General features: G+C 39.2%; 1 protein-coding gene across 3 annotated transcripts in view; it reads left to right on the forward strand.

The window, feature by feature from the left end:
* The first annotated feature begins 1,346 nt into the window (after positions 1-1,346).
* MEE44 (Nucleotidyltransferase family protein) overlaps positions 1,347-26,922 on the forward strand; it is a 265,903-nt gene continuing 240,327 nt past the window's right edge. For 2 of the 3 annotated variants that reach the window (XM_089395862.1, XM_089395861.1), the window contains exon 1: positions 1,349-2,558. In XM_089395862.1, the coding sequence (XP_089251988.1) occupies positions 1,644-2,558 (915 nt within the window). In that variant the 5' untranslated portion in view covers positions 1,349-1,643. Of the gene's footprint in view, positions 2,559-26,922 lie in introns of all 3 variants that reach the window. The other variant, XM_089395863.1, reaches the window with a different exon arrangement.

The raw sequence follows: 26,922 nt of genomic DNA on the forward strand, positions 1-26,922 counted from the left end.
TTGGATCGGTGACAAGAAGCAGAAGAATATTAAATAATTAAATTAAACTGACCTGAAACTAGCATATATGAATAACCCTTCAATCCAGATTATTTTTTCGAGTCTTACAAAATAATTGGCTTTGGATCTGGAGGGTAAAAGGAAACACATTATGAATCAGAAAGAAGCAGAGTTGAGGTTGAAGAGATGTGCTCTGTAACACAATATAGTAGAGATGTTATAATGTTTAACATTTTGACTCTTAATATAAAAAAAAATAAAAACCTAAAAAAAAACTAAAATAAAAAAGCTAATAATTATATTTATCAATAACACATTTTAACTCAATCAAATTACATAACATTAAAAATAAAATAAAATAAACTAAAAAAATATAAAACTAATAATTATAATTATAATTAATAATTAAATCATCATAGCTCTATCTTAACAACAATCTACCAAGTGTCAAGAAAGATAATTTTTTTTATGTGATAGGCATATTAATTATATATATATATATTTATAAGAAACATAAAATTACAATATAACATTTTTTTATTTTTTATTTTTTAAAGTTAAGGGGACATTATGTTTTATAATTGTTGTGGGGATAACCTTCTAGAGCCCAACATGGGAGACATGTTGTAATGTAATGTTTAACATTTTGACTAATCAAATTACATAAAAATAAAAATAAAATAAAAAGATTGATATAATGTAGCCTAACATGGTCAAAATAAAATAAAAATAAAAATAACCATATAAAATAAAATAATGATAAAAATGAAAATGACCCACTATATTATCTCATGGTATTAATGCCAAAAATATAGCGTATTTAAAAAGGGAAATTAAATCAATCTAGATCTATCAAATACCTTGATATCTCTTTTAGAGTAAAAAAGATATCTCTAGAAATTTATAAATTTAAAATTAAAATGAAAATTAAAATGAATCTAAATTAATTATTAATTTTTGATGTAACAACATCTTTTTCATTTTCAATTAATTAATTATTTTAAATTTAAAAAAATTTAAATTTTATCAATAAAAATAAAAATAAAATATTTAAAATATTATATATAAATAAAGGTTGGAAAATAAGTTTTGAATTAATATCCTTTTAATAAAGATAAAAAATAAAAATTCAAGTACTATGATGAAAAATAAAAATTCGTAATCTTTTTCTTACTTTAATAATACAACTCCCAATAAATGTAATTAAAAATTAAAGTGATGTAACCTTTTTTCTTAGCTTCAGTAAATGCAATTCAATCTCAAAACTGTGGGAGTTGATATCAAAACTACCATGTTAATTAATGTAGCGATCGTAGGACGTTGAATCCAACGTACCTGTTGCTGCACATCTAACCATTTTAGAATCATTTCTAGGGGAATAAAATTGAGGACTGACCAAACAGGCCTGTCATGATCGTTTGAATGTCCCCTGTAGCCAAGACGGACCAAAGAGGCTCAGTCTCACTTTCATTTGTAGTAGAGACATTTTTCCATACGTATATAAACAACAAACAGAACTGAGTATTGAGGGGGTTTCGATGCGGATGGTTGTTCGTCGATTGTGTGCTCGTGTTTGACGATTGTGTGCTCGTGTTTGAAAAAAATCCCGACGATTTATATAAAGGGGATCGCCTATCATCTGAATGACGGAGATCGCACGAAGATCAGCAGCTACCATGGATTCAAATGCAAAACAGCTGGTAGATTCATTAACAGACCATATTGCCCTCTATCACTCAACTTCCAACTCAAAACCTTCGAAATCCCAGTTTCGAAATAACGCTGTCCAATGGATGTCCTCCCTCACCACGGAGCAACGGCAGGCCGCCTTGACAACGGTAGACGAATCGTGGCTCGCCATTGTGCTGCAAATGCACAACCGCCTCCAAACGGACGGGCCTGGATTCTTCATCCTGCTTACAGACGTCCTCGTCTCGCAGAACGACCATGGCAAGGACAGGCACGGGTTCAAACCCCAGGCCGACGACGTTGCGCTTCCCAGCCTTTGCTACAGAAAAGCCAAGGGCCTTCTGGCCAGGGTTAACACCGATAACGAGGCAGAGCGAATTCTAATGCAGAGCATCAGGCTTTTCAGCTCCACAGAAGGCGAATTTCTGTCTCCGGAATGTACCCGGCTCGATTCCCTGACAGTCGCCGAGGATTTGGTGAAAGACGCTGACCGTTTTCTCGCAGTCATGGACGCGATTTCTAACTGTGATTTTCTGAGAAGTGCGGAGTCTCCTCCGTCGGCTTGCAAGTGGGAGGAGCTGCCATGGCTGAAGGCCAAGGGTTATTACAGCGTCGCTGCTTTCGTGGCCAACAAGCTGGAGCTCTCGTTGAGGCTCTCGTGGCTTCATTCTCACGGCAAGAAACGGAGTTCCAGGATGAATTCTATGGCGAATAGCCATGAAGTGCACAAAAATGGAAGAGATTTGGCAGGGATTGCTTCAAATGTGTTCTGGAGGAAGAAAGCCTGCGTCGATTGGTGGTCTAAGGTGAACGAGACGACCAGAGCTGAAGCATTTAAGCTTGCCGTTGCAAAGGTCGCCAAATTTGAGGTATTTCATTCGAATCTTAGTAAATTTAAGCTTCCTTTCGCAAATGTGGCCAAATATGAGTTATTTAAGCTGGATGTTTCAATGGTCGTAAATTTGAGGAATATAATTCCATTTCTTAGTAAATTTAAGCTCGCTGTTGCAAAGGTTGCCAAATTTGAGCTATTTAATTTCAATTCTAGTGAATTTAAGCTGGCTGTCTCAAAGGTCGCCAAATTTGATGTGTTTTATCAAAATTCAGCTTTGTTGATGTTATACTTTCAGAGAAAACTAGAGAAATAAATATAATAAACATACACATAGCGACAAGACATTCAAACCATGTACACCATGATTTAATGCTGCGAAATCAGATATTTCAATCGAGTTAATAAATTTATCCTTGTTGTCTCAAATGCTTCCAATTCGGAGGCATTTCAGTCGAATTCTTAGTAAATTTAAGCTTGCTGTTGCAATTACCACCAAATTTAAGGCATTTGATTCGGATTCTTATTAAGTTTAAGTTTGCTCTTGCAAAGACTGTCAAATTTGATGAAGTTTTTCATTCCAATTCTTAGTAAATTTACGCCTGCTGTTGCAAAGACTGCTAAATTTGGGGGCATTCATTCAAATTATTAGTAACTTTAAGTTTGCTGGTGGAAAGATGCTGAATCAAGGTATTTCGTTCATATTTTTATTAAATTTAAGCTTTGCTGTTGCAAAGGTTGCCAAATCTAAGGTGTTTGCGTAGAAAGAATAGTGAATTTAAACTTCTCGTGGCAAAAGACACTGAATTTCCAGAATTTCATTCAACATTTTTAGTGAATTTTGCAGAATTTGGTCTAAATTGAAGTGCATTGAATCTTTTTTGATTGGTTGTACTTGTAGCTCTGCACTGTAGTTTTCTGCCCTACAATATTTCACCTTACAAAATACTTCAAGACACTTACGGCAGCTTGGAACAAGCATATAGCTGAATTCAATCAAGATAAATTAGTTTTTTTTACCTAAAATAAGTCAAGGCATACACAGAAATTTTGTGAAATTTTGTTTTTATATTTTATACGTTAGAAATGAGACTCACATTTGATATATTTTACCTGAAATTAACCTTAACTAACTAACAAATTACGTGTAAGAATAAATTATAGATTATCTTAAGATATTAGTGTGAAGGGGACATTAGGGGCTATTTCTGGCACCAGATTAGTTGGTTTAACTTTAACATCCAGCAGTTCATTAAATATAGGTCTGCTTGGTTAATGCTATATAAATGAAATGTACACCAAACATGACAGAAGTTGGAAACCTTAGTGCATTTTATCAACAGTAGTCCAAGCAAATCTCCAGAGAAATACTACTGTATGGATCCAAATTTTCTTATAATCTTAAGCAACTCTTGATAATATTAAGCTAGATCTAATGCGGAATAATTGTCAACTATAGGCATCTCCATTGAAGATTTGTCATAGTACAAACAAGACCATTGTCTGACCTAGGAGGAGGATTGTGAAAGTTATCTATATCTAAGTAAAATGTTACCACTGTAAATGAAACCTTGGAAATAGGAAGGTCAAGAGTAACTCCATGGGTTAAAATATCAAATCCAACATAAAGTCACCAAAGAAGTGGCCATGCTTACCATGGACAAAGTCACAATAATATAAATCACAGGTTTCCAGACAAACCAGAGAGGGGCACGTGTGCACTCCCATGCTCGTAAAACCTATTTGTGCAACCATCGGCCTTCTTGTAACATCTATGTTACAGATGAAGAGTGTCAAAAAGTTGTCATTCGTTTCATTTGGAAATTGTGCATCACGAATCATACAATATCATTACTTGTTTTTCTACATAACTTCTTTACATATTTTTTGCATTTCTAGATTGAGGGGAAGGGAAGGGGAGGTTAGTTCCACATTAAGGAGATCAATCATTCTACCAGCAACTACCTTGATTTTGGCTCGGATCCAAGTTGACAAAACTTGTTTTAATGGATGTCTTCTATCTCTTTGCCTTGTGAAATTCTAGGCTTAGATTTATTGTATCGAGCATAGATATCTTAGGGTTTTATTCTCATACCCTAGGCCTAGTTTAAATTTCATATTTTAGTGCTTAGGCCAAGTCCTGATAAGATAAGTCATCCCTAGATTGTTGTGGTGTCTCAAGTATCTAAGTTTGAAGCTTATTAGGCAATCATTTGGTCCACCTGGTGAAATAGTCAGTTGCAGTGACAATACATTTATGCAAATTTGAAGAATTTGGATTTATCTCACCATGAAGGTGCTTATGACTTCAAACACAAAAGATACAAGAATAACTGTCAAGATTGGATCAATTGTCCGCCATAGCCCAAGTGGGTAGGCACTGGTCTTCCTTGCATTTTTAGCTACATCATTCAAAATTTTTTCTCTTTTTATTTTGTTACATGTAATTTAGGGTTAGATTCAGATATATTTTCAGATCTAGATTGCTTTTTTTTCCAGGTTTATTGGGCTAATAGATATGGTAACTAACTTGAATTATTTGGGCAAATAATTTCTTTGCTTGGTTGGATGTATAATTAATTTGCTAATTTTTTTTTGGATTTTATGATTGATTTACTAAAATTCTTCTAGGGTTTCAGTGAAATACATTCGTTAAGGATGATTTTGGTTTGATCTAATGTTTCAATTCCATATTATCTTAGAGGCTTTAATAGCTGTTTTCATATTAATTCCATGAGCACCATGAAAAATTTATATCTAGACTCATACGTAAATACAATTGATGCTAAAGAATGGTAAATGACTCACATACACACAATGTTTAACATTTCATGGTGAGGATGAATATTAATCTTAATTTGGAAATTGTCTCTGCAAATTCACAACTGGCAAACTAAGTCACAATTAGCATATATGGGATAAAGACATTGATGGCATTTGCATAAGTTGAATTTGTTGAACACTAACATTAATCTGCAATTTTGAGGAGACATGCACATCACACATTTTAAAAATTGTGTCACTAAAAGTATCTCACTGGTAACTTATAATGATACTTTGCAACTATGTAACCAGATTCGTCCTACCGGGGCTACGTGTCGCGAATCCATCGAATCCAACACGATTCGTACAAATTCGTGTTCAGATATCGTGACACGTAGTGTCTGATCAGGACACGATCGAATGGCTGTAGTATTTTGGATACATTATATATTATTATATGCATTTAGGGGAGGAAAGATGCATTCAGGTGGGTTTTTCAGGATCGAGCATCCCTTGATGAGGTGGAGGATGCCTTTGTAGAGTTTTCCACTAGCACTGGTCGATTTGCAGGATATGATCTGATTAGAGAGGGGGACTAAGAAGCCCTATTCTTGGTTGGCAAATCATGGGGCAACAAGCCCTCCTCTACAACAGTTAGTCATGAGGCTCCTCTCTCAGGTGACTTCATCCTCTTGTTGTGAGAGGAATTGGAGTACATATGGGAATTTGTACAGTGTCAAGAAGAGCAGGCTTGAGCAGTCCAGGGCAGAGACAATGGTGTATGTGCACACCAACCTTCGTCTTATTTATAGGCAGAGGGAAGAGTGGTTGAAGGGGAAGACAAAGATGTGGTTATGTCTTTCTTGATGATATGGGTTTGGACAACAGTGTTGAGTTGGCATTGGTCAACTTGGATCTCAATGATCCAATGCTAGAGCCTATCACATTTGATGATGATGATACTGTAGGGGGTCATCCTCCACACCAACAGATGCAGAGATGACTTTGGATACAGAGGAGGAGGATGCAACAGAGGAGAGCAGTGGTACTGGTGACCATGATGATCGGGACAGTGATGTTGATTTTGGTGATGACTATGATGATTGATGACTCATGAGTCATGAGCTACCCACTGCCTTCAGGCTTGTATACTTGTAGTTGTTTTGTATTTGCTATTTGATATTTCTATTTGCCATTGGCATTGCACTACCTATGTAACACATTTTGATTATGATGACTTAATGAGAAAACTACAGTTGTCAGTATCTTTATCTTACTATCTTGTCTTTCTCCCATTGGATCATTGATGAATTGAATATGTATTATGAATCATGATTTACCATTTATGTCACAATTGTATTTGTATGCACTATGTACTATGCATAATGTTACTTTCTAAACACTAAAACTTACGTGTAGATGAAGGTCTATGTTTGAAATCAATGAATTTGTATCATGACGAGAATTTGTGTAAGAAATATCTAATTTTTAATATATAGATATTCCGGGGGGTTAATGTGTCCGTATCCGACACTCTAATCCTTGTATCCGTCCAATCTCGAATCCACGTGTCAGGTGACTTAGCTTTGCAAGTGAAATTGGAATTTTGGAATTGATAGTCACGTGGATGACTTTGATGATAAGTTGGTGTGAGGTTACAATTATGGTATCCAACACTTTGGCATGATTTTATGATTAAGATTTCTCATATTGCTTTTACATGCAACACTTGATTACTGATGAAAATAAGTGCTTTAGCCAGCGTTTGTCACTCTTTATTTCACTTTACCTGTGAACTTTGGGATAAAATCTTCTGTGGGAATCCACCTTTTTTTCATCACCGAATAACCATATTTGTAATCTTTAAGATTTTATGGTGCATTGAGCCGTACTCATCTTGTGGAAATTGCTTACTAATTTTCCCTGAGTAGAATTTCATCCTTTTTCAAACATGTTATGAAGGAAAATTAATTGTTGGATTTATTAATCTAAGATAATTTACATTTTCACTTTTATATTGATTGGATTGATTGATTTTAGGGACGTCCCCTAGGTTAGGAATCCCTATTTCTCAGGTCTAAAGAGGGGGTCAACACCACCAAAGTGATAGTGGGTGGTTTGCCTGATAGTATTTCCTAGGCTATCCCACTAAGTTTAGGACTTTTGCTTCTAGGTGAGAGTTTGAGCAGTGACAGGGCCACTATTACTAACTCTCCCAAACATTTACTTCTAGAAACAAACTTTCCATTATTTTTGTTTTTTTTCAAAATTCCTTAATACTAGAATCTGTTAAGATATTCCGACACATAGGATATAGTTAAGTTCAACTTGGTCTAGTATAGAGTTAGGTAAAGTGTCTTTCTTTACCGTTGTACATTTTGTAACTTACAATCCGATGGTCACAATATGTAGTGATCCGACGGTTCACTCTCACCTCGGTATTACCGACACTTGATCCGTGGCTTGACACCCGATTGGTCCATGAGTTCTATTTAAAGCGCATGGAGGGTCATTGTTCGGGTAATCCGTGCATGAGAGAAGCTTATGTAAATTTTCATTCTTTGATTAATAAATTGCCTGTAGTACCCACGTTGGGACAGGCCGTGGACTGTTTCCCTCCTTGCACTTTGAGGGTTTTAACCACGTCAAAAATACTGGTGTATTGATTTGAGATCTGGTTGTGAGCGGTGTCCTTTTGGTGTTCTTTCTGAGGAACTTACCCTGTAAATTCCTACATGGTATCAGAGCTATTTGAGGGCCGCGTCCGTTGGTGATCCAAATCTGAAGCCGGTAGAACTGCATGCGGCTGTCGTTTCCTAGATCTGCTGTTTTTGACTGCTTTCGGGCCGAGAGGACTGCTCTGTTGCGTTCGGAGCATCTGTTCCAGTGAGGAACCCCTTTCGTTTCACGCGAAAAGGTTTCCGGTAGCCCTAGCTGCGTCATTTTTCAGATCGGGAGGTATACAGTGTTTTTGCAGTTTACTGTTATTTTCTCTCTGCTTATTTCGGTTTCGGTTTATTTAGCCTTTTTTTTAACCGGATCTATACCTTTCATTTCTGCGTATGCTCTTTGCCCTGCGACTCTGTGCGATCTGGGCAAATCAGAAACAGAAAGGAAGGATTTTTCTCATGCGTATGCTCTTTTCCCTGCACCTTAGTGTGATCTCGGAAAATCAGAAACATTGAGAAAAATATTTAGTTTTTCGGCTAAAGCTAACTTTGAGATTTAAAAAAAAAAAAAAATCTAGTTTTTTGGCTAAAGCTAACTTCGAGCCGCAAGGTTCGTTTTTCTTTGCATATTCGTGTTGGGTTTTGTGTTTTGTGTTTTGTAGGGAAAAAGAGCTTTCTCAAGGCAAGCACGCAAACCAAGGCCCCCCCCTCTCTCTCTCTCTCTCAAATTTTTTGTATAGATCAATTGGTTCAAAGCTATTTTAAGAGAGTAGAGGTCTTGGGTTCAAGTCTCCATTTTGTGGGGGCGGATTTTTTCATTCCCGCACATTCGCGCACTTTGCCGGCAACTTCAACAATTTTTTTTCAAAAAGCCATAACTTCTTCATCCGGAAGCCTTTTTCAGAGCCGTTTTTTTTAAAACCGCCTATTTTTTCGAGATCTATCCATTGGAACACTTACTTTCAGCATCTTCAGCTTCAGTTTTTTTCTAAAAAATGGAAAGTCCATGCCAAGTCATTCTTGACAGCACTAACTACTTCCAATGGGTAGCCTACATGGAAGATTTACTTAGAAGTAAAGGTCTCTTCAGAATAGCCACAGACCAAGAGAAGAAACCAAAAGATGAAGACAAGGCTGCAAAATGGGAAAATAGACAAGATCAAGCACGTGGTTTGATAGGGATGTCTATTTCTCCTGATCTTAGATTCCATATTGCAGAACTTGAGACTCCTCATGAAGCATTGGAAAAACTCGCTAAAGTTTTTGGGATTAAAAATGAAATTAGAGCCCATCAACTTGAAAATGAGTTGCTTACTTTGGATCCTAATAATTTTTCTTGCATTGAAGATTTCTTGTCCAAATTCAAGACCCTTAGATATCTCTTGGAAGGTGTTAAAGTTAAGAAAGAAGATGGTAACCTTATTTATTCCATCCTCACTAAGTTGGGACCAGCCTACTCTGTATTTGTTTCCACCTTCCATTCTACAAGGGAAGCTTTCATTTGTCAAGGACAAGACTACAAGGCCCCTTCCTTTGACTCTTTTTGTGATTCTTTAATAAGAGAACAAGAAAAACTCTTACATCTTGGTCTTCTTAATCTTGGAAACTCTTCCACGAAAGCGTTAGCCGCCCAGCAGCAACCAAATTCAAAGAATCCTAAGAAGTCATATCTTCAAAAGAATGGTCCTAAACCAACTCAGCCTCAAAATGAAAGATCATTTCAGCAAAATGATAAGACCAATAAAAACAAATGGAAGAAGACTGATAGACATTGTAACTTTTGTAATCGAGATGGCCACTTAGAATCTAAATGCTTTAAGAAGATGGAAGCCTTGGAAGCCGCAATGAAGAAACATAACATCCATGTGGAGCATTCTTCTACTTCAACTTCAACTTCATCTTCAGGAATGGCACTTTCTGCATGTCGTTGTCAATCATCTCAGTCTGGTTATGCATTAAATGTATCTTCTTCTTCTCATTCTCATGAGTGGCTCATTGATTCTGGAGCCTCTTATCACATGGCCAAAAACAAAGCCATGTTTTCTTCTTTAAATGATTGTAACACCAAAAATATATATGTTGGTGATGATAGATCTCTTAATGTTGTAGGGACTGGAACTGTTCATCTAGACAATGGTCAGTTTAATGATGTATTATGTGTTCCAACCTTATCCTGCAACCTTCTATCTGTATATCAGATAACTCATTCAGGTGAAGGTAAAATTGTTGAATTTTCACCTCATGATGTTGTAATCAAGGATCTGAGAGATCCTAAACAGATTCTAGCTACTGGTATTGCTGATGATTCCACAAGGTTGTATAAGTTTCACAACTTTGGGTCATCAAATCTTCCCTCAGTGTTTGTTGCTCATAATGATGAAGTGAGCAAACTTTGGCATGAGCGATTTGGTCACTTAAACTATCGCTCCCTTCAGCATCTATGTAAAGAAAATATGGTGACAGGTCTTCCTATGGTATCTTGCAGAGATGGTGTTTGTTTCGGATGTGTACTCGGAAAACATCATCGGGACAGTTTTGAAAAACGTGCCTCTTGGCACGCCTCAGCCCCTTTACAGCTTGTGCACAGTGATTTATGTGGTCCACTTCCTGTTGCTTCATTCTCTGGCTGCAAGTATTTCTTAACTTTCATTGATGATTTCTCCAGACGCACTTGGGTATACTTCTTAAAACTCAAGAGCGAAGTATTTAACACTTTTTTGGCCTTCAAAGCCTTTGTTGAAAAACAATCTGGACATCAAATTCTTAAGCTAAGAACTGATAATGGTGGAGAATATGTTAAAAACACATTCATCAACTTTTGCACCGAAAATGGAATTCAAATGCAACATACTGTTCCATACACTCCACAACAAAATGGTGTAGCTGAAAGGAAAAATCGCACCTTAAAGGAAATGGCTAATTGTATGCTGCAATCTAAAGGACTCAGTCTTAGTTTTTGGGCCGAAGCAATTAATTGTGCAAATTATATAATCAATCGCACTCCTACTAAGGTTCTACAGAATATCACTCCAGAAGAAGCTTGGAGTTCCATTAAACCAGATGTAAGTCACTTTCGTGTTTTTGGAAGTGAAGCATGGGCCCATATTCCAGATGAAAAGCATAAAGCTTTAGAACCTAAGAGTGAGAAATGTACTTTTGTTGGATATTCTGAAGATGTAAAAGGTTATAGACTTATTCCATTTAAGTCCAAAAATGTTATCATTAGAAGAGATGTAAAATTTGATGAAAATAAATCGGCCTGCGAGCCTAGTCCGGCGGATGTGCCACCTCTTCCTATCTCTTCTACTTTTGAAAACATTTCTTCTTCAGATGATGAAAGTGAGGATGATAATCCTCCCCCACCTTCTCAGGATCCTCAACTTCCAAGATGGGTCCGTGCTACTCGGGATGCAGCAGGTGATCTTGCCGGTGATCCTACAGATCAGCGACGTACACGTTCTCAGTTTGAAAGAGCCTCTTCTTTACTGGCTCAAGCTCCAGTAAATCATGATCCTGACACTTTTGCAGAAGCTTCAGGCCATCCACATTGGGAAGCAGCTATGAATGAAGAATATCATTCATTGATGACAAATGATACATGGGATCTTGTTCCTCTACCAAAGGGACGCAAACTTGTTAGATGTAAATGGGTTTACAGAACCAAGTATGGACCAGATGGGAAAGTTGATAAACATAAAGCTCGTCTTGTTGCTAAGGGTTTTTCACAGGTTGAAGGCATTGACTACACTGAAACCTTCTCCCCTGTTGCCAAAATGAACTCTATCCGCCTTGTTCTTTCCCTTGCTGCCTCTTTAAAATGGGAAGTCCATCAGATGGATGTTAAATCTGCCTTCTTGCATGGAGACTTGCAGGAAGAAATCTATATGGAACAACCCATTGGCTTCATACAAACAGACTCCAGCCTTGTTTGTCGACTTAAGAAATCCCTTTATGGTCTCAAGCAAGCTCCTCGGGCTTGGTATGCCAAAATGGATAGCTTTCTTTTAGAATCTGGCTTTTCTAGGTGTTATTCTGACAATACTGTCTACACCAAGAAAGTGGGCAACTCTCTTATCATCCTTGTTCTTTATGTTGATGATCTTATTCTTACTGGTAGTGATCCCAACCTTATAAACCATGTGAAGTCCAGCCTTAAAAAGAAATTTGAAATGACAGACTTAGGACACTTACACTATTTTCTCGGTCTTCAAGTCTTGCAATCCAAGGAGGGTATTTTCCTTTCCCAGTCCAAGTATGCTTGTGATATTCTTCGTCATTTTCACATGGAAGACTGTAAGCCAGCCCCTTCTCCCTTTCAGTCTGGAGTCAAACTTTCAGTCTCTTGTACTTCTCCTGAAGTTGATGCTACCTTATACCGTCAACTTGTAGGAAAACTCTTGTATTTAACCCATACTCGTCCTGACCTTTCCTTTGCTGTTGGCCTTGTTGCTCGTTTTATGCAAAACCCCCGTGAAAGTCATTGGAAAGCAGCTAAAAGAATACTTCGTTATGTTCGAGGTACAGTACAGTTTGGGATTCATTACAGTGCCAAAGCAGCTCCTCTATTAGTTGGTTTCACTGATTCTGATTGGGCTGGTGACCCTGATGATCGGAAGTCTACTGCCGGTTATGTCTTCACTCTTGGTTCAGGACCTATTACATGGGCTTGTAAGAAACAGGCTGCCATTTCTCTTTCGTCAGCAGAAGCAGAGTATCGTGGTGCCGTGGAAGCTAGTAAGGAAGCCTTGTGGCTTCGTCAGATCCTATCAGAGTTTGGCTTTGAGCAGCAGCATCCAACCACACTTTGGTGTGATAATCAAAGTGCCATTCAGCTATGCAAAGATCCAGTCCAGCATCAGCGCAGCAAACACATTGAACTACACATGCACTTCATCAGAAAGCACATTCATGACCATGTTCTTGAAGTGCAATATTGTTCAACAGATGATCAGGTTGCAGACATCTTCACAAAGGCTCTCACAGAGGCGAAGTTCACTAAACTTCGATATATGCTTGGAGTTCAGGAAGTTGTCACTAAGGGGGGATAGGCTCTAGTGCCTCCTTCCTTCTCCTATTGTGTCATATTTGTAAATCCTTCAATCCTATCCCAAGTTGTTCTTAAGGGGGGATGTTAGGATATTCCGACACATAGGATATAGTTAAGTTCAACTTGGTCTAGTATAGAGTTAGGTAAAGTGTCTTTCTTTACCGTTGTACATTTTGTAACTTACAATCCGACGGTCACAATATGTAGTGATCCGACGGTTCACTCTCACCTCGGTATTACCGACACTTGATCCGTGGCTTGACACCCGATTGGTCCATGAGTTCTATTTAAAGCGCATGGAGGGTCATTGTTCGGGTAATCCGTGCATGAGAGAAGCTTATGTAAATTTTCATTCTTTGATTAATAAATTGCCTGTAGTACCCACGTTGGGACAGGCCGTGGACTGTTTCCCTCCTTGCACTTTGAGGGTTTTAACCACGTCAAAAATACTGGTGTATTGATTTGAGATCTGGTTGTGAGCGGTGTCCTTTTGGTGTTCTTTCTGAGGAACTTACCCTGTAAATTCCTACACTAGGTTAGAATCCTACAATCACTGACGCTACCAATCGAAGTATCCCAACAAACTACTTTGCATAGAGGAACAATATACAACAATAAATCTGCTAGTGCACAAATATAGACAACTTTTTATGATTTTACAATAACCCAACTTCATTATATTAACAAACTGATAATACAACAGTCTAGGGCTCCCGTACCAGGGATAATGGCCCTCATACATCCACTAGTACAAGAATACAAGAACAAGATACAATGACGGTCTAGCTGACCTAGTCCACGATGACAACTTCTTTGTCGTACAATGAACACATTGCCAATCCTTCTGCTCCCAATCTACAACACTGCCTCGTCAATGGTCCTGGTCCTTTAGGTCACTGAACTCGACTCTTCAATATACCCTCTAGCTGATCTTAAGTCCATCTACAACCAACACATATGGTCTTCACGCTTACTATCTGCTCCTTAGTCCTTCAAGGACACAACACTTTGAGACTCCTTGCCTACTGCTGCTCCTTAGCTACTTAGGGACTTCTTCCCACTATTGTCTTCCTGTGCTGCTCAAATGAAGAAAGACATAGGGCAGGAGGGCTTCCAACTATTGTTAATTTGTCATTAATTTGTTCTATGTTGCGACTATTACTTCAATAATATCCAATAACATCCAATCTAATAGTTTCACTTCTTCAATTATCCAATGACAATAGAGCAATAATAGATAGAACAATTAGATAAATGCACAATGAAAGACAACGAAGAGACAAGAGACACAAATTTGGTCAAGGACCAGGGCAAAACCCTTGCAAATCTTCTTCTTATTAGATTGTCTTCAAATCATCCAAATGTTCAGCATCATCCAATATCAATTCAATATCCAAATAATGTCAAAATGCCACGCAACTATTCAAGAGAGAGATGGAGTCACTGTAGTCAAAACTGATCTACCTGAAGTATGCCTAAATCAATAGTAGTAAACTGCAGCATAGTTAGCCCTAACCAGTGTGCAGTCAACGATCAACATAATCCTTTAAGAGCTCATTCTTCCATAGTCAAATTCAGCCTCAAATGCTGGTCAAAATCTGCCCAAAGCAATCCTCAAAACCTCAATTAAACATGATCAAAAGAGGGAGAAAGTCTGTTGTCACAGTTTGCATTTGCAATTTTTGGCGGTCAACTTAGAAAGTCAACGTCAGTCAAATTGCTCAAAATTCCTTGATTTGAGTGTCCTTCAATGCGGCCTACAAAAATCAATTTTTTCCAACCAAAACTGAAGTCAAATGATGTCAATTTCACCCCAGTCAACACTCTGCAACAAACTTGCAATTTTCCTGCAACTTGGCCCAATCAGAAACAACCACCTGTCCTTTGCATGAGAGAGAAATCCTTCCAATTTGAGCTGTATGAACCAATAGGAATAGGAGAGAGAATATGTGATGAGTGAGTGAGGTGTCAAATGAGGTTGGAGCTCTCTCTTATTTATACAAATTGTTGAGGGTCAAAAGACACGACGTTTGGGCTTCATGAGTCTACATGAAGTTGAAGCCGACCTTGACAATTTGCTCAAGAGTGGGCTTTAATTCAAAAACACACTTCTCCTTGTCCGATTTGAGTGATCATTAGGTTGATTTTGGTCCTCTTGAAAAGAGGAATTTAATGCAATGGTTATATTCATCAAATGAGCTGTCCAAAGTGGAATTTGACCCTAGTTGCATAATTTAACAATCCTTCTCAACTAGGGAGAGTTCTACTTGTCGATATCTGTCCATCATGTCTTCATGTGCCATCTCTGCTTGTCTAATATCTATGCTCATCTCATGCTAAACATTCTCAAATATAAAGAAGAAGAATTGCTGCAGGGGAGCTCTAGCTACCTCCCTGCCTCTATCACCATCGGGGAGACTTTGCTACCACTCAAAATCATTATCATCATTATCATCCTCATCGGGGAGCCATAGATAACAACCAGAACCAAAGACAATGGGTGAGACTAACCTACCCCAAGCGTAGGGATCACACTCTATCCCAAAGTCCCTGACAATAGGTGGCATCAACTTATTGGAGTTAAGGATCACACTTTACCCTATAGTCTCTGATCATACATCTTAACCCTGAAGAGTTAGATGGTAGAACACATGCATCCACCAACTTGGGCGAGATCCACCTACTGCAAGTGGTAGGGATCACACTCTATCCCAAGTCCCTTAATTCATTGGCCAGATGGGAGAGGTTATCCCACGGAGTGGGCAAGACGCTAACTGGGACATACTTTTACTAGGGGAGATCTCAGGTCTCAACATCTTTTTGGTTACAGGTCTCTCATCCCCAGGAGACCTATAGCTCCACACCTTAGGAGCTCAACCAGGGGGGAAGAGCACTGCTTAGTGTTCTTGATCAGCCCAAACCCTTATTCGAAAGGGTCATTTCAACCAGTCCAAGCTGCTATCTGAAGAACAAGAAATTCCCTTTCAGCAAAGCCTTGGTGAGGATATCGATTATCTGCTCATTTGTCGAAATGTGGAGGAGTCTCATGGCTCCTCTCTGCACCATGTTTCGGATAAAATGATATCTGATCTCTGTATGCTTGTACTTGTCGTGGAAAACATGATTCTCTGGAAAACAAATCCCTCTCTTGTTGTCGCAATAGATAACTGTCGTGTCCAGAACCTGCTTAAATAGCTCTCCAAAGAGCTTCCTTAACCACACTGCTTCACAACTCGCAAGGCCAGCTACAATATACTCAGCTTCAACAGTGCTAAGGGCTACATATTTCTGTTTCCTACTCATCCATGATATCATGGCAGATCCCAGACTAAAAGAACATCCATAAGTACTCTTCCCTTCGACAACATTACTAGCCCAATCTACATCTGTATATCCATGTAGTCTAACATATCCAGTGGCATATCTCAATCCAAGGTTAATAGTCCCATGTAGATATCTCAATACATGCTTGGCAGCGACCCAATGTACATGGTGAGTCTTGGTCATAAATTGGCTCAAGTTGTTAACTGCAAAACATATGTCGGGGTGAGTATTTATGAGAAACATCATAGCACCAACCAATTGTCTATACTCAGAAGGGTTTGCTAGGTGTAGGCAAGGACTTGCACTCAACCATGCCAAAATCTCTCTACTAGTTTCACAACATATTTTCCTTGTGAAAGGAAAATCTCGCCTGACTTTTGCCATATTTCTAGTCCCATGAAATAGTGCATGAGACCAAGGTCTTTAATCTTGAATTCGGAAGCCAACTTCCTCTTACATTCTAGAATGAGAGGCTCTGCACCTGTCATGAAGAAGTCATCAACATATAATACCAAAATGAGAGGCATACCTTGGACCGTTTTGAAGTACAAGTTTGGATCAACATCGGTCCTTGTGAATCCTAGCTTTATCAAGTAACCGTCGATACGAGCATACCAAGCATTGGGGGCTTGCTTCAATCCATAGAGAGTCCATCCCTGATTTGCAACAAGGGCTACTATTGAATGGATGGTTGTATATTGGGCCACAAGAGCAAATATGTCATCGTAATCTTCTCCCTCTTTTTGAGAGAATCCACGGGCTACGAACCTTGCCTTCTATTTTTCGATGCTTCCATCAATCCCATGCTTGATCTTATAGAGCCATTTGGAGGCTACCACAAATCTTCCCTTTAGTCTCAACACAATATCCCATATGTCATTTTTCATAATAGATTCATATTCTTCGGCCATTGCATCTTTCTAGACTTGTTCCTTCATGGCTTCTTCAAAGGTACTAGGTTCAACTTTAATCATATTGTTCATAGCTACAACATATGCTTGGTACATGCATGGCTTCTTGCTTTTCCCGAAAGTTCCACGAGCAACAACATGTTTCTCGGCATCTTGTAGTGTGTTTTTGAGCCAAAGTGGTCTTTTCTTGGAAGGGGGATCACGAGCAACAACATGTTTCTCGGCATCTTGTAGTGTGTTTTTGAGCCAAAGTGGTCTTTTCTTGGAAGGAGGATCACTTGGAGGAGGATCCAAGGGGTCCATAGGCTCCATAGGATCATCAATGATGTCTTTCTCGCATTCAAGCACAAAAGGACCTTCTAGAATATCCATATCATCATTCTTGTCCTTGGGAGGAGGAGGTGGAGGGAGGTCTATTGCCTTTATAATAGCGACATCTTCATCGAATGTTACATCCCTGCTAACTTCAACCTTCCTCTGAGCATAAATATATATTCGAAATGCTTTGGAATCGTCACTATATCCAACAAACGTATCTTTTCTTCCAGTAGCTTCTAGCTTATTTCTTTTGTCCTTCGGCACATGAAAGTATACGGGGCAGCCAAAATTCCGGAGATGACCAATATCGGGCTTGACACCTGTGAATACTTCCTCGGGAGTCTTGTTGTTCAGAGCTTGATGAAGCAACCTGTTTTGAACATATATCGCTGTGTTTGTTGCTTTAGCCCAAAGGAACTTTGGCAACTTTTGATCATGGAGCATGGCTCGGGCAACTTCTACAATGGACCTGTTCTTTCTCTCAGCCACTCCATTTTGTTTGTGGGTGTAGGGCACAATGGTCTCCTTTTTAATTCCTTCGTTCTTACAAAAGTCTATAAATTCATTTGAGGTGTATTCCCTACTGTTGTCGAACCTGAAGATTTTTATTTTCTTCCCTGTATGGTTTTCAACCAAAGCCTTGAACTTTGAGAACATTTCAAATGCCTCATCCTTGTGCTTCAAATAATATATCCATGTCTTTCTTGAGAAAGCGTCGACGAAGGTGATGTAATAAAGGTCACCCCTAAGTGAATGCACGGGCATTGGACTACATATATCAGAATGAATAAGATGAAGGATGTCTTTTGTCTTGTTTTCGCTAGAGGGGAATGATCCCCTTGCCTTCTTTCCACTTGCACACCCAGGGCATACTCCATCATGTTGAGCTTGAACATCAGGGATCTCACCAACTTCTTCAATTTTGGAAATTAATCATAGTGTAGATGGGCCAGCCTTCGGTGCCACAACTCGCTTTGATTATTTGTATTACAGACCATAACTAGAAGGGGTCTTTCAGTGACTCTATAGAGTCCTTCAAACATAGTTCCCAATGTGAAGGCATTTCTCATGTAGGATTCAACATGCCAAGTAAGTACTTTTCCTTTAATGAATGCAACCCTCTTTCCTTTATCTTCCAAAATAGATATCGAAACCAAATTCTTCTTTAATCCCGACACATATAATACATCATGAAGCAAGATAGATTCCCTAGAGTTCAAATGAAATTTGACAGACCCAAAGCCCTTTACGGGATGAGTGGTATTGTCACCAAGAATGATGTTTAAATTGGTCTCCCCCTCTACCAAATTTGAGAGAACCTCCTTATATCCAAAAAAGTGGTGAGAGGCCCCACTATCGACTAGCGAACTAATCCAAAAAAGTGGTGAGAGGCCCCACTATGGACTAGCGAACTATTCCCAAGAATTCGGAGGAGATGAACTAGATAAAGCAAAAATAAGAATATATTCAGATTGATTAGTAGCATTGCCTTCATTTTTGGAGTTCCTTGACCTCTTTGGAGGACGATAGCTATCTTCACGATCATCGGGGGAGTTTCTTCTTCTTTCATTCCTTATTCTACCGACTCTTCTTTCATATGACCTGTTGTTGTTGAAGCCACTTTTATTTTTATAGGACCTTGAAGAGTTTCTTCTTGGAGCATCTTTCTTTTCGGGACAATCTCGAGCATATTGACCATTTCGATGACAATTGTAGCACCGAACATGTCTATCTCGCCTTTTTGAATCCTTGGAATCTCGATTAGATAGAGGAGGTCTTCTTGATTTGGATGGCTTTCCCTTTCCTTTCTTTGCATTCTTTTTCTTAGCTTGAGCAACGTAAGCAGTGGGCTCTCCTTCATTTGATCCTTGAATTCTTTCTCTGGATATCATTCTTGATTCTTCTTGAGGGAGCTTTCCAACAAGCTCATCAAATGATGGGAAGTTGTTGTTGTTGCTTATAGTAGTAATGAAGGTTTCCCAAATGGGAGGGAGGCCTCTGAGAGTTACAATCACCAATTCCCTGTTAGGTGTAGTTTCCCCAATTCTTTGCAATTGATCTCTAAGACGAGATATTCTCATAATATATGAATGCAAAAATCCTCTTTTGTTCATCTTTGCATCCTTGAGTTCTTGTTTCAAAGAGATGATTTCATTCAAATTGTTGACTTCATACATGCCGGCTATTTTGTCATACATGTCCTTAGGCCCTCTCAAATTTCCAACATAAGTAAGTAGATTATCTTGTAAACCATCAACTATAATTTGCTTTGCTTTTAACTCACCTTTCTTATGCTTGTTTTTGACAACAGTAGAAGCATTTTCAGGTGGCTCAAGTACTCTTCCTTGAATGAAGTCCAAAACATCATTGTTGTAAGCAATTTTCTCCACCTTCACTTTCCATGCAACGAAGTTAGACTTCTCATGCTCCTTGAAGAAAGAGGAAGACATTTTTACCAAAATGTTTTCCCTTTTTCAACCCACTGCTTGAAAGATGGATGCTCTTGCTCTTGGGCTTGTGTTCACCTCAGCTCTGATAGCATGTTAATTTTTCATCAATTTGTTCTATGCTGCAACTATTACTTCAACAATATCCAATAGCATCCAATCTAACAATTTCACTTCTTCAATTATCCAATAACAGTAGAGCAATAATAGATAGAACAATTAGACAAATGCACAATGAAAGACAACCAAGAGACAAGAGACACAAATTTGGTCAATGACTAGGGCAAAACCCACTATGGGGAAAACCCTTGCAAATCTTCTTCTTATTAGATTGTCTTCAAATGTTCAACATCATCCAATATCAAATCAATATCCAAATAATTTCAAAATGCCAAGCAACTATTCAAGAGAGAGATGGAGTCACTGTACTCAAAACTGATCTGCCTGAAGTCTGCTCAAGTCAACAATAGTCCATTGTAGCGCAGTCAACCCTAACCAGTCTGCAGTCAACGGTCAACACAGTGCTTTAAGAGCTCGGTCTTCCATAGTCAAATTTGTCCTCAAATGTTGGTCAAAATCTGCCCAAAACAATCCTCAATACCTCAGTCAAACTCGGGCAAAAGAGAGGGAAAGTTTGCTGTCACAGCTTGCAATTTTCTGTGGTCAACTCAGAAAGTCAACATCAGTTAAACTGCTTAGAATTCCTTGATTTGAGTGTCCTTCAATGCACCATGCAAAAATTGAATTTTTGCACCCAAAACCAAAGTCAAATGATGTCAATTTCACCCTGGTCAACGCCCTGCAACGAACCTCCAATTTCCTTGCAACTCGGCGCAATCAGATATAACCACCTGCCCTACGCATGGGAGAGAAATCCTTCCAATTTGAGTTATACAAACCAATAGGAATAGGAGAGAGAGGATGTGATGAGTGAGAGAGGTGCCAAATAGGGTTGGAGGTCTCTCTTATTTATACAAATCGTTGAGGGTGAAATGACATGACAATTGGGCTTCATGAGCCTACATGAAGTTGAAGCCGACCTTGACAATTTGCTCATGAGTGGGCTTTAATTCAAAAACACTTTTCCTTGTCCGATTTGAATGATCTTTATGTTGATTTTGGTCCTCTTGAAAAGAGGAATTTAATGCAATGGTTATCTTCATCAAATGAGCTGTCCAAAGTGGAATTTGACCCTAGTTGCATAATTTAACACCTATCACTGCTAGAATTCCTTCTACAACAATGAACTTGGGTTGATCATAAGGTCCACTTGGCTGCCTACTTTTGTCCTTCAAAGTTTGCAATCCCTGATCGCCAAATCTTCACCCTTCCTCACTGCTGTCAATGTCATTCTTGGCAATAGAACTAGGGCTACTTTGAGCACCTATTTGTTGCCCTCCAACAACCAGAACCAACCACTCTGTGATATACTAAGCCAAACTATCCTTTAGCAAGAAAACAACTTGAAACACATCACAACATACCTTTCCTTTACTTCTACACTGATGTACACCTGCTGTAGCTTTGGCTGCATGGTTAGGGCTACTAAAAGTCCTTGTTTAGCCTCCTTCGATGCCCAAACAACCTCCTCACAGCTGCGACCTGCCTATCTTTAGGTGTTGCTCCTATACGCTAGGTTCAGGGCTAATTTCCAGCCCGCTGTTCAAACCTTTGGTCCTTCTCCAAGTTGAGATATAGGGCTCGACCCTCCTCTAGACTCCTGTACAGATCTGTGACCCCTATTTTAGAGGTTTGCTCACACAAAAATCACACCAAAAACAACCTAGAACTCCCTCTCCTACTCGGCCCTGCTGTTAGATCAACTCGACACCGAAAGCATAGTTGAAAGGGCACAAGAACTCGTCCTCTCCTCCTTTGCTTGAGCTGCTCTTGATCTACGACGAAGTTCATATATGTTTACTTATGTTTTAATGCACTTGTATATGCCTAATAGCCTCCACGCCTTCTCTTATTTATATGCTTCTCACGTGGTGTCAACAAATTGTCTTTTAGGGCTAAACTAACCCTAGCTGAGCTCACTTCTTGTTGCACAAACCCACCAGCATACAAATCAAATCATAACTCTCTTTGTAGACCTTCGATCTCAATGATTTTGGGGCCCCTATTTCCTTTTAGGGCCTTCCATCATCTCCATAAGTCAAATCAATGATAACCCTCATAGTTTTGGGCCCACATCTTTGGGTACAAAACCCCAAGCTTGGGTTCTAGGCCGACAAAGCCACTTGTGGTGCTCCTTCCTCCAAAACCCCAAACCCTAGGGCTTGGAGTACCTCCTAAGCTACTAATCTTAACACTCCCTCTTAGCGAGGGAGGTACGTCCAAGACTAGGAAGTAACTTGTCATCGTCACTGTCACTGCTCGCAACACTCGCCCAACTCATGGCGCCCATAACTGCAGCAAACCCTGCAACATGGACTATGCCTCTCTTAGAAGTATCACTGTAAGCCTCGTGCTTCTTATTCTTCTCTTGAAATGCTTTCAGGTCTTTCCATGATTCCTTCTTGCTAATTGTAGAAGTACCCTTACTCCCCACTAACCATGCGCTCTTCTTGGGTTGCACATTCTCCCTTTGAACCTGCAAACTTCCTCTAGAACTCGACTCCTTCTGAGCCTCTGGAACGTGGAACTTCTTCTCAAACTGCACCTGCTTCTCTAGAACCTATACCTGGTTCTGCTTCTTCTTCCCATGATCTATAGGCTTGCCCGTCAGCCTATGTAGACCATGATCTCTAACTCCAATCACAACACCTGTGGAGATAGATCCTCTGGGCCTGAGTCTCGCCTTCCCAATTTGCAACAACACTCAAACTCCTTCTGCTTGATCACTGAGACAAACATCACGTTAAATTTGAGTTCTGATACAAACATTACATCTTGAACTCGCATCACCTGACCTGATTCCATCCTGAGTGGCACGACACCTGATCCCCTGATCTCTTTCTAGCTCTTGTCGGCCAACACCATGTGCAACTTCGAGTCCCACTCAGCTAGAGTCTAGAACACCTCCTGTGACCTTGTCATATGCTTCGATGCTCCACTATCCACATACCATGCAGCCTCGTCCATGGTACATTGTGAGAAATGAGCTATCAAAGCGAAGTCCTCTTTCTCCAATCTCCTAGAGAGATCATCTATCTTGGCAGATGTGGCGACACTTGCGACCTACTTCCCCTTCTTCTTCTCATCATCTCCCTTCTTCTTCATCGGGCACTTTGTCAAAAAATGACCCATCTTGCCACAGTTGAAACACTTGATTTTACTCAAGTCCTTTTTTTGCCCTTCATTCTCGCTGCAAGTGCCATTTCATCATCATAAGCCTTCGTGTTCGGATAAAGATCTTCGTCTCACAATTCTTCCTGAATGAAGTCATCCCACAACTTGTTCCAGTGATGGTTTTAAAAACCGGAACTGATCCACCTAATAAACCGGGTTTCAAACTGGAATCGGTCAAACCAGGATTGGTCATATGTCAATGGACTGGTTTTTTAAAAAATACATTAAATAATTAATTTTTAATGAAAAAAATTATTTTTAAGATTTAAAACCATGATTCCAAGCCAATAGAGACAAAATATGCAAAGTTTGCTAATCTATATTCCATGTAAAGGTGAATATGTCAAAATGGCACCGAGTGCAATACATATCATCGACAAAATACATAAGTAATGAAGCTCTAAATGGGCCTATAAATTCCAATAACAATGCTACAAGCTATGAGGCCATTGGCCTACTACAAGACTACAAGTCTACGCATGATCAATCATCAAATTCATCACCACTACCAGACATAGGATCATCAACAAGAGCTACATAGACATCATCTGGATCAGAGTCTGAGGATGCCTCAGCCTCATTTGCAACCTTAGTAGTAACATTGCCACCAATAACAATAGAAGTGGACCTAAAGGAAGCACGAGTTGGTCGAGCTGCACAACTAGTGCCTTCCATTGGTTGTTTGCCTTTGCTTGATACAGTTGCTAATCCTGGTTCTGATGGCGCTATCAAATCTACTTCATCCCTCCCTAACACCATGTCAATATCAAAATTAGCATCAAACTCAAGATCTTCAGTCTCCTCCACCCATTCTGATGTTGGATCAATATCTTCCAACACAATGGGATCTAGATCATGTCTTTTGTTCATCATTCGGTTGCGCCTTTTAGTCGAAGGTTGTATTGCACGAAGACAAGATCATTTAATCGTTTTTGTTCCAAACGGTTTCTCTTTTTCATGTGTATGCGCTAAAAAACAGACCAATTGCGCTCACAACCTGAAGCACTGCAAGTTTGGCTGAGGACTCTAATTGCAGACGCTTACAATTGAGGACATTGGCCGCCAAATGACTCCCACTAATGTGTTTCAAAGAAAAAGACATTAATTAGTAACTTAGTTCATTTCATTACTTATTTAAAAATTACAAGTATTTATAGATAATTTGAATTGTAAATTTGTAAACAATTTAACTTGAAAAGAAAAACAAATTAGAATTGCTTACCTGGTTGATCCACATCCCTTGCCATCTTTGCCAAGTTTTTGCCAAAGGTACCAACTGCCATACTAAAAAATGTAAGTTGTTTATTTATTTCCAACTAGTTTGCATGGTTAGGGACCATGTGCTCCAAGCAATCAATCAATCCATCGCTGACCTCCCCAACTTGCAGATCTCCTAGCCGAGCTTTATAATGATACTTTGGGTTCAAAAAATACCCAACTGCATGTATAGGACGATGGAGTTGATTGTTCCATCTGTTATCAATGATCTTCCATATATGACCATATTTAGCTAACTTATTCTTGTACGCTGCCCATTTCTGCTCCTTTGCCTGATCCATAGCCTCATAAATGTTGCCCATGGCCAATTTTTCCCCATCCACCATCCTTAGTACCTTAACAAGGGGCTCGGCAATTTTCACAAGCTCTGCAGAATTTTTCCAAAAATAATTGTCAAAAACTTTCTTTTTGGGGTCTTTGCCATCTTGTCTACGAGCCTCAACCCACCGAGATTCAGTCCAATCATCAGAAGAAAACATTTTCTGCAGGTTTTTTTTGTTGAGAATTGAGACATTGCAACGTGAGGAAGTGAGTTGCAAATCTCGTAATTGCGGGCTTAACAAGCTCTTTGCCCCCAATGTTTTTCCTCATTAGGCTCAATACCCATGAGTGGTTATAGATGTATTTTGTAATGCACGTGGCATGCTCTACACTGTTTTTTACCCACTCCATTTTGCCTATGTCCTCAAGCATGAGGTCTAAGCAATGTGCGACATATGGAGTCCAAAATATGGTCTTATATTTGGACTCAAGCATCTTTCCAGCAAGAACATAGTTTGAGGCATTATCTGTGATGACCTGCACAACATTCTGATCCCCCACTTCCTGACTAATCTCATCCAAAAGCTCAAATAGAAGGGTTGCATCCTTCACCTTATCAGATGCATCAACTGATCTAAAAAACATGGTTCCTTGAAGGCAAGAAACAAGGAAATTAATGATAGTGTGGTTCTGTTAAAATTGGCAACTAAGGCCAAACTCAACATGGGTCATCTTATTTATGACAGTTGATATTTTTCTTGGATTCCACTCTCCGAGAGGTGTAGGATTGATCTAAGGATCATCCGATTCCAACATGTACAAATAAAGATATGAATTTATTTATATTATGGACAAATTGTCAAGGTCTGCCAGCGAGCAAAATAGGAATTCAAACCCCCAACTCATCCTCAACGTTGCATATAAAAGGAGGAGACCTCAAGTCATTTTCACTATCATCTCATCTCATATCTCTCTCTCTCTCCTCTTGTGATTGGGTATGCATAACTGGGTAGCTGTCTCGCACACGTGAAGGAAGAAGGACGAATTTTGTTGACTGCGTTGACCAACGTTGCATGATTGCTGTTTGACTGCGTTGACCTGTTTTGACTACAGTTTGGGTGAGGTATCTCCGTCCTAGCAGGTTGCAGATCTGGGCACTGAAATCGAGGCAATCTGACCTCTCCTTTGACCAACGTTGACTGCCCTAGGTCTGGCTACAGGTTGACTTTCGTTGACCAATCTTGTCTGGACTTTTTCGGACTGTTTTGGGCTGATTAGACTCGCTGTTGGAGGCCGAAGTTGATTGGGTTTGACTGAGCTGTTTAGAGGAAGAATTCTGCCCTGTTTGACTAGAGTTGACTTTTCTGGTTATGGTTTTTTGCTGCTGTCATAAATGATCATATTTGTAAATTGTACTATCTCTCTCTCTGCCAAACTATTGAAGAATATAAGAAGAATTGATCAAGGGTTTCTCCACATTGGGGTTTGTCCCTGGCTGGTATCTTGTGCCCTCTTGTCTTGTCTTGTCTTTTACTGTTTATGTTTATGTTCTATCTGCATTTTACTATCATGTTGATGTGATTGCTAAATTGGATGTTGATATTGGGCTAATAAATAAATTGAAGTAAAATTGCTCTTAAGCATAGAACATACCATTGTTATCTAAAATTAACATGGTATCAGAGCTGAGGTGAAAACAGAGCCCAAGAAAGAGTGAAAGAGCAATCACCAAAGACAGTTGGACAAGGACAAAAGGCTCAATGGGTTCCTCATCCCACTTCCTGGCTAAAGACAAGCTCTGTGAAAAGTCTGACTATCATGGATGGAAGATGTCTCTTGATTTGACCTTGGAAGAACAAGAAGTGTTGGATTATGTGAAGGGTAAAATCCCTGAGCCTCCTTCAAATGCACTGGTGCTGCGAAGACCAAGTACAATAGGGCTGAAGTCAAAGCAAAGAAGATTATCAGAGATTCCATTGACAAGTGTTTGGTGGCCTACATCTCTGATTTGAACACCTCTAAGGAGATCTACGACAGGTTGGTCAACATGTTCAAGGTTAGTGATGCTAATCAAATTTTATTTGTCAAA

Source organism: Pinus tabuliformis, chromosome 1_2 (genome assembly GCF_031772625.1).
Source record: "Pinus tabuliformis cultivar Carrire ecotype Pingquan chromosome 1_2, CPIR1, whole genome shotgun sequence".
Classification (NCBI taxonomy): Eukaryota; Viridiplantae; Streptophyta; class Pinopsida; order Pinales; family Pinaceae; genus Pinus; species Pinus tabuliformis.